A 13,033-nucleotide genomic window follows, 5' to 3' on the forward strand; every position below is an offset into this window, starting at 1 on the left:
AATTAACTGAATAATTCAGCATCTTTTCCTTGTGGTCATGATTCATTGAGAGGCCCCCCAAAATTGATAACTTCTCAATATTCATTGTCATCCACAATCTTCTTCCACCTGGGCCCCTGCCACTGCCACAGGCTACCAGCCACAGCTTTACCTCACAAGCTCCTTTATACCTCTTGGTATCATTGCTCCTCCTCTCATAATTATTGCTATGGAAATGTAAAACCCCATGGTACCTATCTTCCTTCAAGAAACTCACAAGACCCAGAACTGAGTAGTACAGTTCTCCTCACCCTGCCCCCCAAGTCATTCCTTTCTCAGAGACTCTACTGCCCATATTTGGTTACAGAGCACCAGAAAGAGGGAGGAAATAGGCTACAAATATATATGTAATTTTTCTTTCTCCTCTTCTGTAACCCAACAAACACGCATATACACATACCAACACGTCCACACACACCCCTGAGTATGACCTGAAGGAAAGCACCTGTGAAATGACAGAATCCCTTTGTAGTCACTCAGCCAATCCTCATTCTCATTGTTCAGCCCCAGACCTCGTTATTACTGGCATTTGTGGTAGCAGTACTTAAGGCTGTCATTGTCTACCGAGTCACTTAGAGTAGGAATTGACCCAGAGTGTGTTAAAACCGTACAGGAAAGGACTGAAGGCAATTTAAATTGGTTTGAATAGAGGTTGCAATATGAGCAAAGTTTGAGAGTTGTATCAAAGTGTATGACAAGAAAGGATATGTATGTCAAAATGAAATGTGTGAATGTATTCAGAGCATGTGCTGGGGCCAGTGCAGAAGTAAATAGAATTAGATATAGGAGGGAATCAGAAATGCATGTAAGAAAAGAAAACATAACTATATGACCCCATAATTACTTTGAGGAACAGACTTCTCTCATAAGCCTGCTAATGAAAGAACTAAGGGCCTGCAAAATCAAAAATCACTCTAGCTTTGGAATGCAGTATTTTTATAGCTGATTTGGTTTTATAATTATACTTTAACCCTGCTTATAGTAGTTAATTTGTGACACTTGAAGCATTCTGTACTACAAATAGCAGAGAGGACTTCTGAAGCATGTTCTAAGTTTAGAAGCTTGAAAGTAATTCAGGGTTAATTGCATTTTTTAGAACACTGTTACTGTACTATTATCCAGTAAAGTAATGTTTCCATATTGCTCTTACCCTTTTGTCCTCTACTGAGACATGAACAGAAGCTGTTACCTCTGTACTATGAAACATTTTTATTAGCATAGGGGAAGTTTTGTTAAGTGAAAGTTTTCAAGTTTCTGAGCAGAATGTGAAAGGTATCTGTAATTCACTCAGAAGACTGGAATTGTTACTGTCTGGAGACCATAAAATAATTTAACTCTGTTTCTATCTTATTTCCTGTTCTTAGGGATTCTCTGCCACATTCCTTTTCTCCTCCTAGCTTTCTGTCCAGCCCTCCAACAGACTTAGTATATGGCAGAAATCAATCTCAAGCTCGCTATAAATACAATATTTGTAACTGGGTGGAGTAAGAGTAAACTGTACTCTTGTTTACTTGCGTATGTCCCTGGCTTTTATTTTTCTTATATTAACTTGGGCACAAAAGATCTCCACTGCACTATGCTGCTGCCAACTGCAATTACCAGTGCCTGTTTGCTCTTGTGGGATCAGGAGCAAGTGTGAATGACCTTGATGAAAGAGGATGCACACCCCTGCACTATGCAGCTACGTCAGACACAGATGGCAAGTAAGTATCATGTGGTGAGATTGAAGGATTATTGTTACTATAAACTAGCATCTTCCATATGGTTGGCTATTTTTATTGCAAATTTATATTTCTTTTTTGTACTTTTTGTTGTTGATTATCTTTCCCTGAGTCTCTAGTGTGGGAAATAAATTGGTTTCATAATTATTCCTAAATCATAATTATTGCTACTTATTTCTACTCAGTAACCTGTCTTAATGATTGATCTGGGAGAAAGATACAGATCTCTTTTTGTCTTCCCTGCCCAAAGCACATGTTAATATCACCTCCATGTTTTTTCCATCTGACTTCTCAGAGGCAGTAGCCTTGAGTATATCATAGGCAAAGGAAAAGAGAAGAGCTGTGCGGACAATGCCATCAGATTAGACAGGCATTAGAATACCAGTACCCTTCAGAGATAGAGAGTTTATATTGGCGAGATACCCTTGTAAATTGGTATCCAAAAAGGAAGGAATTGAACTGGCAGAATCTGACATATAGTTCATACTAAATACTGCTTAAATAAGTAAATTAGATAATGGAGTAAGTAAATGTTGGCCAAGAATGACAGAATAAGAACAAAAGAATGAGAAATGTTTAAATTCTTTTATAATTAATAGTCACCTAAAGTTGATCAGACCTGTTTATAGTACCTTAATATCTATTGCCTTCTTGGAAGAAAATAAACTCATGGAGATAAGAAAAGAGATCTTCAGTATCTATGGTATTCCCCATGTGTCTGGGTCAGTGAAGATTAAAAATATCCTTAAGAAAAACAATCATTTCAGAGGAAAGATTTTATAAAGTATACTTCAAGGAAGTTGCATCTAACATAGAAGTATTTCTTTGGTTTTTACTATTTTTTACCCTCAAAATAAAAAGCATAATTTGATGGTATTCACAAATGTTAATTTATTATAAATTCTGTAACTAATTTCAAAGCCATTTCTATAAGTAACACTCTATGTTGGATTTGTGGCTGAAATTCTAATCTTGAAGGCTCTAGTAAAATGTATTTTCTGTTTGGAGGAATATATCACTTTATATAATTTCATATATACCAGAATAATTACATATAAATAGATTTTGGGAGAAGTTAAATTATTTGAAGTATGTTTTTGGATAGTAACTCTTTAAAGAAAATCTCTGATAAAGACTTTGTAAATCAGAAAATGTTTTGTAAACTTGGGTAAGTTTATTTCCCCCCCTGATTTATAGACTTTGTAATTTCAGGATTTGCTTTTATAGATTTTCTTAAAATTACACCTAAAATGACTAGTATCACCATCGATAGTCCTTTACCACTATTCCCACAGACTGGTTATTGGGTGTCGCTCAGAGTGGTCTACATAGATTTCACTGAGAGGTCACACACACAAAAACACACACACACAAGCATAGAGATTACCTTGTGGCCCTCCTGCCCTGAGACAATTACATTGAACCTGAATTCTTATGCAGAAACAAAAGAATAACAATGTTCAACCCATACCATTTGAAAATTTTTGGTTTTATTTAAGCCAGTCTATTTTTCCTCTAGAAGTGTGTATTGCTAAAGTGAATTAAATCATCAGATTTCTTACCTAATTAAACTGTTTTGAGCAATAGGCTAGGGATATTTATTATTTAAACACTCAATTCTCAGTATCTACACCAAGCAGCCTGATATACTAGAAAGAATGTGAGCTTTGAGATCTGAAGGACCCAGGTTAAATCTTGGGGTCTCCATATTATACCTCTTTGAGCCTGAGCAAGTAATTGCTAAGCAAAAACTTCTTCATCTGTGAAAATTAGAATGAAACCTACTTCTTAGAATTCTGGGGGAAACTGAGATCGTGTATAAAAGAATCTAGCACTGTTTCTTGGAGCCTCAGTTTCTTATTTTTAAAGTATCAGAATCCCAGAAATTCTGTCTAAATGCCGTCATTAATTGACTCAGTGATTCGTACCCCGGGAACCTTCAGGAAGCTGTAAGCCATAGTGACCATTTCAGGGTACCAGAGGTATCCTTTCACTTAGTGATTGTTTTGGAGGCTTAAATAGTAGCATTAAAGCATTGATCTATTTTTCTAAATTCCAAAGATTTAATTCCCTGGAATTGGTTGGATAATAAAAGAACCTGGCATAATTAATTCATACTTCTGCCAAAGCAAGAGTGAAATATTTAACAAATTCCCCAAAGCTTCATATTACTATTATTCAATAATGTATTTGTTGGTTTCATTTTTTAATGATTGTTTACTAATCTCCTGTCAGCATTCCCAAGGAAAGTTATTTTTATTTTGGAATTTTTGTGACATTGGTTTTCTGCTATTCAGAAGTGACATAAATAATTATAATTCTTCTCTACCTTATGTGTCTCTGTTCTCACTTCCAGTAAATATTGGAAAAATACATGAAATCTTTCTTGATTCATTCTACGCATTCTGCTAGTCACCCCCATCATCCTGATGCCCACATTCTCTATAGACAGTCATGACTCAGCAAACAAATACACAGTTACTATCACAAGAAACATATTAAATGTATTAAACATTAATAAAATTCTCTTTGCCAGTTGAAGAGAAATAGAGCTGGCTTTTGAGCAAGATGAATCTCCCCCCTGCCCATGTGGTGTGTGTGAGAGAAGGAGAAGACTGGGGGTTGTTTTTTATGATTATATATAAGAAAGAAATCCTCCTCATGACTGGAGGAATTTTATCACTCTAAGTTGAAGGAATTTTATCACCATAAATCAATTCTTTGTTTTGTTACAGGAGACCAATCATCAGAGTAATATGAATATAAAAAAATTAAATAATGTGATTTGATAAGAACTGCTACATGTACAACAGTTAAATTATTTCAGATCATTTCATGCTGTGTGCTTAGAACTAGGCACTGTAAATAATGCTTTGAGACATGTTCTCCTACTTTAGAAAGTGAACATGAACTTACCTACTTGTTTTGCTTTCCTTAAATAAATCTGTTTTTCAGTACTCATGTATCAGCAAGTTATCTTAAAATAGGTTGTTCCACTGATAGCGTCTGTCTTGTATTCAGGTCTCAGTAAGGAGAACTATTTCTGTTTTATCACTCACATTTAGAGAATTTGATTCAAAATAAAAAGAATATACCTTTCAGTGAAATGTTTGTGCCCGTAAAGCAGTGAGACTGTTTTCCAACCCTGAAGGTCTTTTCTCCATCCCAGTGACCTCTGGGTTAGGCATCAAGGAAGACTGTATACAAAGAGTTTACACATTCCTGAAACACTTCTTGAAGTGCCTTCAGAGCTAGTTTATGAACACCAAAAAACACTAGTCTTGAAATCAGATTTGGGTCTTTCTCCTTTTTTTTCTTTTCTGCTGAGGAAGATTGAACCTGAGCTAACTTCTGTTGCCAATCTTCCTCTTTTTGCTTCAGGAAGATTAGCCCTGAGCTAACATGTGAGCCAGTCTTCCACTACTTTGTATGTGGGTCACCACCACAGTATGGCTGCCAATCAGTGGTATAGGTCTGCACCTGGAAACTGAACTTGGGCTGCTGAAGCAGAACATGCAGAACTTAACCACTAGACCATGGGGCCAGCCTCGATTTGGGTCTTTTGGGTCATAGTTATACCCAGTTCACAATCTTTGATAATTTTAGCTGTTCAGAAATATCAAAGTCCCACCTTAAAAGGATGAACTTTTGCTACCATTACCATTCAGGATATTACAATAAGTATAGATTTTGCAAGCAATTCCTAAGAGATCTAAAGGATTTTGAGCAATTCACCATTAAAGAAATGTGTTGGCATTGAATAGAATCGCCCTCATATATATACGTGATAGAGTTACTAGAAGATCAGTTACACTGCTTCAGAGTTCCTTTTCATTTGGTGTTTTTGTTTTTGTTTGTTTTTTGTGAGGAAGATTCACCCTGAGCTAACATCCAATGCCAATCCCCCTCTTTTTTTTGGCTTGAGGAAGATTAGCCCTGAGCTAACATCTGTGCCCGTCTTCCTCTACTTTGTATGTGGGATGCCTCCACAGCATGGCTGATGAGTGGAGTAGGTCCACACCTGGGATCCAGACCCATGAACCCCAAGCCACCAAAGTGGAGCACGTGGAACTTTAACCACTTGGCCACAGGGCCAGCCCTTTCATTTGTTTTTATATAACTTCAGTATGTTTTTAGAAACTTGAATTTTTAACAAGGAGTATTTGATTATAGATTTTTTTTCTCTCTAGTAGTAGAATTAATATTTAGTTATACATATTGCAACGTTAGACAAAGTATGACTGAATAATTGTGGACTTGGAATATGAGCATAAATGGATTTTACTTTATTCGGTCAGATTGCTACCCCCATCTATCAAATGAATAGAGAGAGGCAGTTTCACCATAAAGGTGAAATGATTTGCCCAAGATCACTGGTATCAAACTAGCTCTAGAGACAAATCTTTTAATTTCTAATTCAGTACTGGTTTTTTTGCTACAATAATAATATTTATTGACATTATAACAAATTGTGAACCTCCCAGGGCCTTTTAAAATTATTTTCTTCATATTTTAATAGCACAGGAATACATCTCCCATGGGAAGGTCTTTCTTGTTAACTGCATACCACTTTTACAGTGTTTACACACTTCTCAGTCATCTAATTCAAGATCATTAAATTCTGACCTCGATATTTTGAGATTTCTTTTCACCTCCTTTTTTGAGCTTCCTAATGAGATGCTGTACTCACTGTGTGTTCCAGGTAGGTAAACAATAATGTTGCCAACACCGGATGCTCACTTCCACCACTAGGAATTTAATTCTATCAGACATTGTTTGAGTGGAGTACAGGGTGCCATAGATATTGACTGTAAAAAACAGCCTTTGTGTATTTTAAGCTCCCTGACAGGCTTTGTAGTGTCCACTTTGAACGAAGGATTCTCTTATGAACATTTTGTTTGTATTTTTAGGATGCTTGCAGTCAATGTCATTTCTGTTACAAATATATATTGTATAGATATATTTATGATTTTTACATTACTCACGTGTAAGAAAAATCATCAGTTTTTAGTTTTAGTCTCTGTTTTTATCATTGGTGAAAATGTAGGATGTAGAATTTTGAATATATTGTTATTATATATAGGTGCCTGGAATACTTACTAAGAAATGATGCAAATCCAGGGATCCGGGACAAGCAGGGATACAATGCAGTTCATTATTCAGCTGCTTATGGTCACCGTCTATGTCTTCAGCTGGTAAGATTCCTGAATTCTTGTGGAAGGACTAGTGTGAGTTTCTATTCTAATAATGTAATGAAAATGAGAATAAATGAATCAAGAAACAAATTCTGTTGTTTTTTAACATTTTTAGATTCCATGTACCTCTTAAATTCATACTTGCCTTATAAGAGCTCTCTCATTCCCTTTTCCCTTTCAAAAAGAAAGGAGAAAGGAGAAAATTAGATCTCTAGAGGGGGCTCTTTATGTCCTTCCCTTATATTACCCCATGTCTATGTAGCGTTTACTTCTTTGCCCCTTTAAATAAATGTTTTCCACAAGTTTCTAAAGAACTGTAACCTGGTCTTATATGAGAAATAAATGTCCCTGTGAAAGGTAGGTTATCCCCATATGTTTAGGGAATTCTGAAATGCCCATTCTTTTAACAGTCTCTCCTGATAAGAGAGACTCTACTTCTGCAAAGGAACTTTTGATTTCAACTGTGGTCTCATTCTTGAATATACACACCATTGACTGCACTTTGCCAAATAGTAAGGGACAAGTTAAAAGATTCTCAAGTGTGTAACAGATGTTTCAGGTTTAGGGTTTCTTCATTTAGACATACTTTATAAATTATTATTAAGTGTGGCTTCCCTTCAAGGGGAAATAAAATTCACGGATAGGTGCTGGGCCCAAGGCCTAGTGGTTAAGTTCGTGTGCTCTGCTTCAGCCGCCTGGGTTTTGCCAGTTCGGATCCTGGGCGCAGACATGGCACTGCTCGTCAGGCCATGCTGAGGCGGCATCCCACATGCCACAGCTAGAAGGATCTACAACTAGAATGTACGTCTGTGTGCTAGGGGACTTTGTTGAGAAGAAGAAGGAAAAAAAATTTAAGGAGAGTGGGTATAAAAGATAGAAAAAGGGGGTGGCCTGGTGGCACAGCGGTTACATTCTCACGTTCCACTTTGGTGGCCCCGGGTTCACCAGTTCGGATCCCGGGTGTGGACATGGCGCCGCTTGGCAAAAGCCATGCTGTGGTAGGCATCCCACGCGTAAAGCAGAGGAAGATGGGCATGGATGTTAACTCAGGGCTAATCTTCCTCAAAAAAAAAAAAATGTAGAAAAAGGAGGTTGACATATTTAATGTGGCATTTAGAACTCTGCCAAAGAAATAACAGACATTTCCGTAGGTTATTATTGTATCTTTAGACTAAAGTCTTAGACTTGTGTATATAGATTTGTGCTATTATACAATTGTTTATTTAAAAGACTTAATTTTTGGAGGCAAAGGAAGCACAGTTTCAGAATAGATTTAACAAAGCCCTATGTAAATAGAGAACTGTAGCTAACAGTTACGTCTTCAATACATATGAATACTTCCTAAACTAATTATTTTTATTTTAAATTTTATTTCAGATTGCAAGTGAAACTCCTTTAGATGTTGTAAGTATTAGTCAGTTTTCCCCCTATTATTCAGAGTATTATAATTACTTATTTGCTCTCACTAGAGCTGAAGCCTGGTTTACACATTCCCGGGCACAAAGGTAGTAACAGAAATCATGTATGCAAGGGGAGGGCCGGTTCTTACTTGGTGGTAATGAAATAGCATTTCCCTCAAGCTCTTAGTTTATACTCACTCAGTTTATACTCCCTTACCACATTTTCAGGATGATCTGTTCTATGAGCTTGCTGGGTTTAGGTTTCATAATATAATGGTCTGGGATTTTTAAATTCATATTCAAGTATCAGTTTATACTCTAAAATGGATTTGAACTTAGGGGACAGGGAGTGGGAATAACAACTGTAATATACCTAAAAGTACCATTTCTGACATTTAAAATGCTTTTCTTCCTCAGTTAATGGAAACCTCAGGAACAGACATGCTGAGTGATTCAGACAATAGAGCAACAATAAGCCCTTTACACTTGGCTGTGAGTACTGCCTTCACAGCCAACGTGATGGCTGGTTTACTGAAAATACCTCATATCTGTTTGTGTCGACTCAAACAAGTACCCAGAACTTTACGAACTTTTTTAATTCAGAGAGTTCTTGAGTGTACTTTTGTTATGTTTTGTTTTTAAAAACATCAACAACAATGGTCTTTGGGCTTCCCCCCAGACCTACTCTAAGGGAGAGAATATACCTGTGATGTGAATTTAAAAATACATTCCTAGTGGAATGACTTCTCACTTGCTAAGCAGAGGGTGTAAGAACTATAATTTCTGTGATATTTATACAACTTGTTGCTTACTTTGTGATCTTGGTGTTCTAACTAGGTGTGCTAGTTGGTTTCAATTGCTCATGCTATAGGATTTGGCTACTTGATCTGTAATGTCCCTTCTAGCTTAAGATGCCTCTGAATTTTTCCTCTTAATGTCAGTCACTAAGAGGAGAAGGTTAGCAGAGAGAGAGTGTGCCAATTCTTTAAGTCAGATATGGGAATGAATTATCTTAGGAAAATTCAGGCAGAGCCCAATCTAGTTCTTTCTGTGCTGAAAAAAGAATTTATTTTTGAAACAAAGCATGTTACAGTTGCAGGGGGAAACTGAGAATCAGGAGACCTGGGTACTATCACTAGCTGTTTGTGAACCCTCTGATGTTAAGTACAGTAAAATGCTTATAAGGGTCTATACTTAACGTGGATCACTACAAGTTCAGCCAACCATTTAACTGTTTCTTCTCATGCATACTATTTTTTATCTTCATGTTCTCCCTGCATATTTTCTAACACTGACATACATACATTGAATTTTCTGCTTTGTCCTTCTGCCCCTTTTTCCCCACTAGTACTTCCTCCTTTGTTCCAAATAGCTAAGAAAGCATGCTGAAACTTCCTGCTTCCTTGCTCTTTGGGTCTTTGGAAATACTATCTACTCTCCCAGACTTGCATAGTAGATAAGTCATCTGAAAGGGCAAAGCCAGCATGGGGAAAAATAGCCATTTTACTATTGGTGGCAAGAAGTGAAGTCTGAGCAGATGACTAGGCAATTCTTGGTCGTCATCATCATTCTTATAATAATAGCACTGTCATTTCTTGAGCACTTACTAGGTGCCAGACTCAGCGCTTTTCCAAGTTTTCGAATGTCTTATCTCAAAAACTATAGTTTTTTATGTTTTTTTACTCCATGGTTATTGTGAACAGTGCTGCTGTGAACATGGGTGTGCCAAATAGTGTTTTTAAGCTGAAATGGAAATAATTTTATAATTTAGTAATTAGGTTCAATGAAATGTGATTAGACCACCACTTTTGAATTTTGTATACATCTCTGGGAGGTTTTCAGAAATTACTTGAAGTGATTCTTTTTTCCTTCCAAACTCTGCCAATCTGGGACAGCTTGATGCAGTTGAAACAGACTAGCTTGACTCTTAAGGGAACTGATCTTGGTTTCTGTCTTCGTACATACTATGCATGCAAGTTCCTTGTCTCCGTCCTATAAAAGAACATCACGAGGGGAAGACCCCTGTAGCAAATCATCATGGCTCCTAGTCATCCTTATTTTCTCTCTTCTTTGTATACGATCTTCTGCATATACTGTGTTTCTCAAAGTTCACTCTTTTAGTAGCATAATTTCATTGACCTGGTATTGAGGAACAAGATTAGATGTGATCCTGGGATGTAGAGTTCAGTGATCTCCAGTCACGTTAATCTTTGAAATAGTCAAGTTTGTAGGTAGTCAGAAACATCAAAGAAAGCAGTAAGGCCTAGACCAGCGTTACCTCTTGCTGGTACCTTCTGACATTTTCCACAAGAAATGGCTTTACAACCCTTTGATGCAGTGAGGGGCCCTCTTCTAGCTAAGTATCGTTTTTCAGATTAGGTGCAAGTGAGATTTAGCTCAGGTATGGTAGAATTTTACATTTTTCAATTCTCAATGAAAGTTCACATGTGATAATTTACCAGCCTGCTAGGCTGTCGGTCTGAATGGTATTAGAAAATGACTTGTAAAAGTCACTTAGCTACAAAGTGTTGGAATGAGTAAACTAGAGAAAACATTCCTTTCATGCCAGAACTATGTTTTGTTATTGCTTTATGTCCTGCTCAGCATCTAGTCCAATGAGAATAATAGGTGTTCTGTTGACATGTTGGTTTTTGAAATGAATTATTTAGAAAGCCCCTTTATGAGACTGTAAAGAACGGGGCTTCAGTCTGACAGATCTTTCATTCTTGCTCTGTTGTACAGCTAGGACAGTGCCTGGCATATGGCAGTTATTCAGGCATGGCTCAGTCTAAGTATTTTCGTGCTAAGAGAAATGCTTATTTTTGAGATACAGCGTATTATGGGGTGGAGGTAGTCATTTTAATTTGAAGACTCAAGTACTAGCTTAACTTCAGTTGCTGGCTGTCTCTACAATTTAAGTAAAGTAAAATTGTATCGGAGAGTTAAGTGGAGCACTGACCTGTAATTAAGAACACAGGCTTTGGAATCACAGACTTAGAATGAAAGCTTTCATTGAATCCATGTCATATATCCATTGACTATCTGCTGTGAACCAGACATTGTACACTCATGAAAAGATCACCTGTCATTTGAACTTTCATTATTTGCAGAATACCCATTCTCTAATACTATAGCCTACTATTTTGATTATTAAAAAAAATTATAGTTAACTTTCTAAATTCTCAACACAGAAGTTTGGATTATCTCAAATATAATAATAATGTGAAGACAAGTTTGCTTCTTTGTGTTTTCCAAGGAATTTTGGAAGTCAGCTTAAATATGTATTTTTTAAATTTATATTTTTATTTATTCCTAGGCCTATCATGGTCACCATCAAGCACTGGAAGTATTGGTACAGTCTTTGTTAGATCTTGATGTGAGAAATAGTAGTGGAAGAACACCCTTAGATCTTGCAGCATTTAAGGGCCATGTTGAATGTGTGGATGTACTCATTAATCAGGGAGCCTCAATCTTAGTAAAAGATTATATTTTGAAGCGAACGCCTATACATGCAGCAGGTATGTCAAATATGCATAACTTTATTTACCACTTTCCAATAATACTCTTTCAATTTCTTACATATTAACTCTTGGTAATTGTTTTAACAATTTTGACTTTAAAAGGTTGAATGATTCTACTCTCAGGGGGGAAAAGGCCAACAGCAAGATTACAATCACTTTAAAAAATTATCATCTGCCTTAGAAATTGGGTATATGTAACAGTCTAACTTCTGAAGTACTGTATCAACAAAACAATGTAATATTTTTTACTTGTTTTTCATAGAAATTATTCTGGATTAGTATGTGTTTTCATTTAACAATTGATAAACATTTTGACTTACTGTACCAGGGTACTACGTTAAACATCTCTTTAGACAGCCGTTATAGAACACCTACTTTATGCAAGAACTACTTCATGAGGTAATTTTGTGATATGGTAGATGTGTGAAAATGCAAAAGTATGTAACCATATCATTGTGATGACTTGGTACCAGCTGTGTATCACTAGCAGATGCATATTCACAACTCTCTACAGGAATTACTACAAGGCAGTGTTCATTTTAAATAACCAAGACTGGTAAACTTGAAGAAATCCTGGCCAAGTATTTTTGTCATTCCCAGTAGGCCATCTTTATATGATTAGATTCATTTTACTTGGTCTGTGTTTATAGAGTAATCCTTAAGGACACGTTTGAATACAGGTCTTGGGCTTTGCTTCTAGTCCTTTGGGAAACTTGCATTTTAGAAGACTATAGGTAACACCCACTGTTGCTCCAGAGCATCATTTGATAAACTGTCAGATATTCAAGCAGGGCTCAAAGACAAAAATTTTAATAATGTATTAAAACTCCTAATAAACGTATATATGTATAAACTCATGGTAAAAATAAGTCAAAATACTATTATTTTCGATTATCTTATTCTGGACAAGTGTGAAGTTATATATAATTCTGCAACTTGAAAAATCATATTGCAAGCACAGATCATTTGTAGAGCTCATTTAAAACTTTCATGGAGTGTCTGCACTCTTAATAAGTTTTAAACCAAGACACTAGCCAGTCCCTCAGAAGTGGCTAACCAGTGCCATGTAGTCTATAAATTCTATCTGCTGAAAGAGCTCCAGGCTGCTGCTAACACCTACCTATTCAATAAATACAAGCCTTGGTTCTATAGATGCC

General features: G+C 36.4%; 1 protein-coding gene across 12 annotated transcripts in view; it reads left to right on the top strand.

The window, feature by feature from the left end:
• ANKRD28 (ankyrin repeat domain 28) overlaps positions 1–13,033 on the top strand; it is a 200,659-nt gene that overhangs the window by 167,412 nt on the left and 20,214 nt on the right. For all 12 annotated transcript variants that reach the window (XM_070575993.1, XM_070575995.1, XM_070575998.1 and 9 more), the window contains 5 exons: positions 1,602–1,742; positions 6,844–6,955; positions 8,333–8,359; positions 8,773–8,847; positions 11,672–11,873. In XM_070575993.1, coding sequence (XP_070432094.1) covers positions 1,602–1,742; positions 6,844–6,955; positions 8,333–8,359; positions 8,773–8,847; positions 11,672–11,873 — 557 coding nt within the window. The remainder of the gene's footprint in view (positions 1–1,601; positions 1,743–6,843; positions 6,956–8,332; positions 8,360–8,772; positions 8,848–11,671; positions 11,874–13,033) is intronic.

This window comes from Equus przewalskii, chromosome 15 (assembly GCF_037783145.1).
Source record: "Equus przewalskii isolate Varuska chromosome 15, EquPr2, whole genome shotgun sequence".
NCBI classification, from domain to species: Eukaryota; Metazoa; Chordata; class Mammalia; order Perissodactyla; family Equidae; genus Equus; species Equus przewalskii.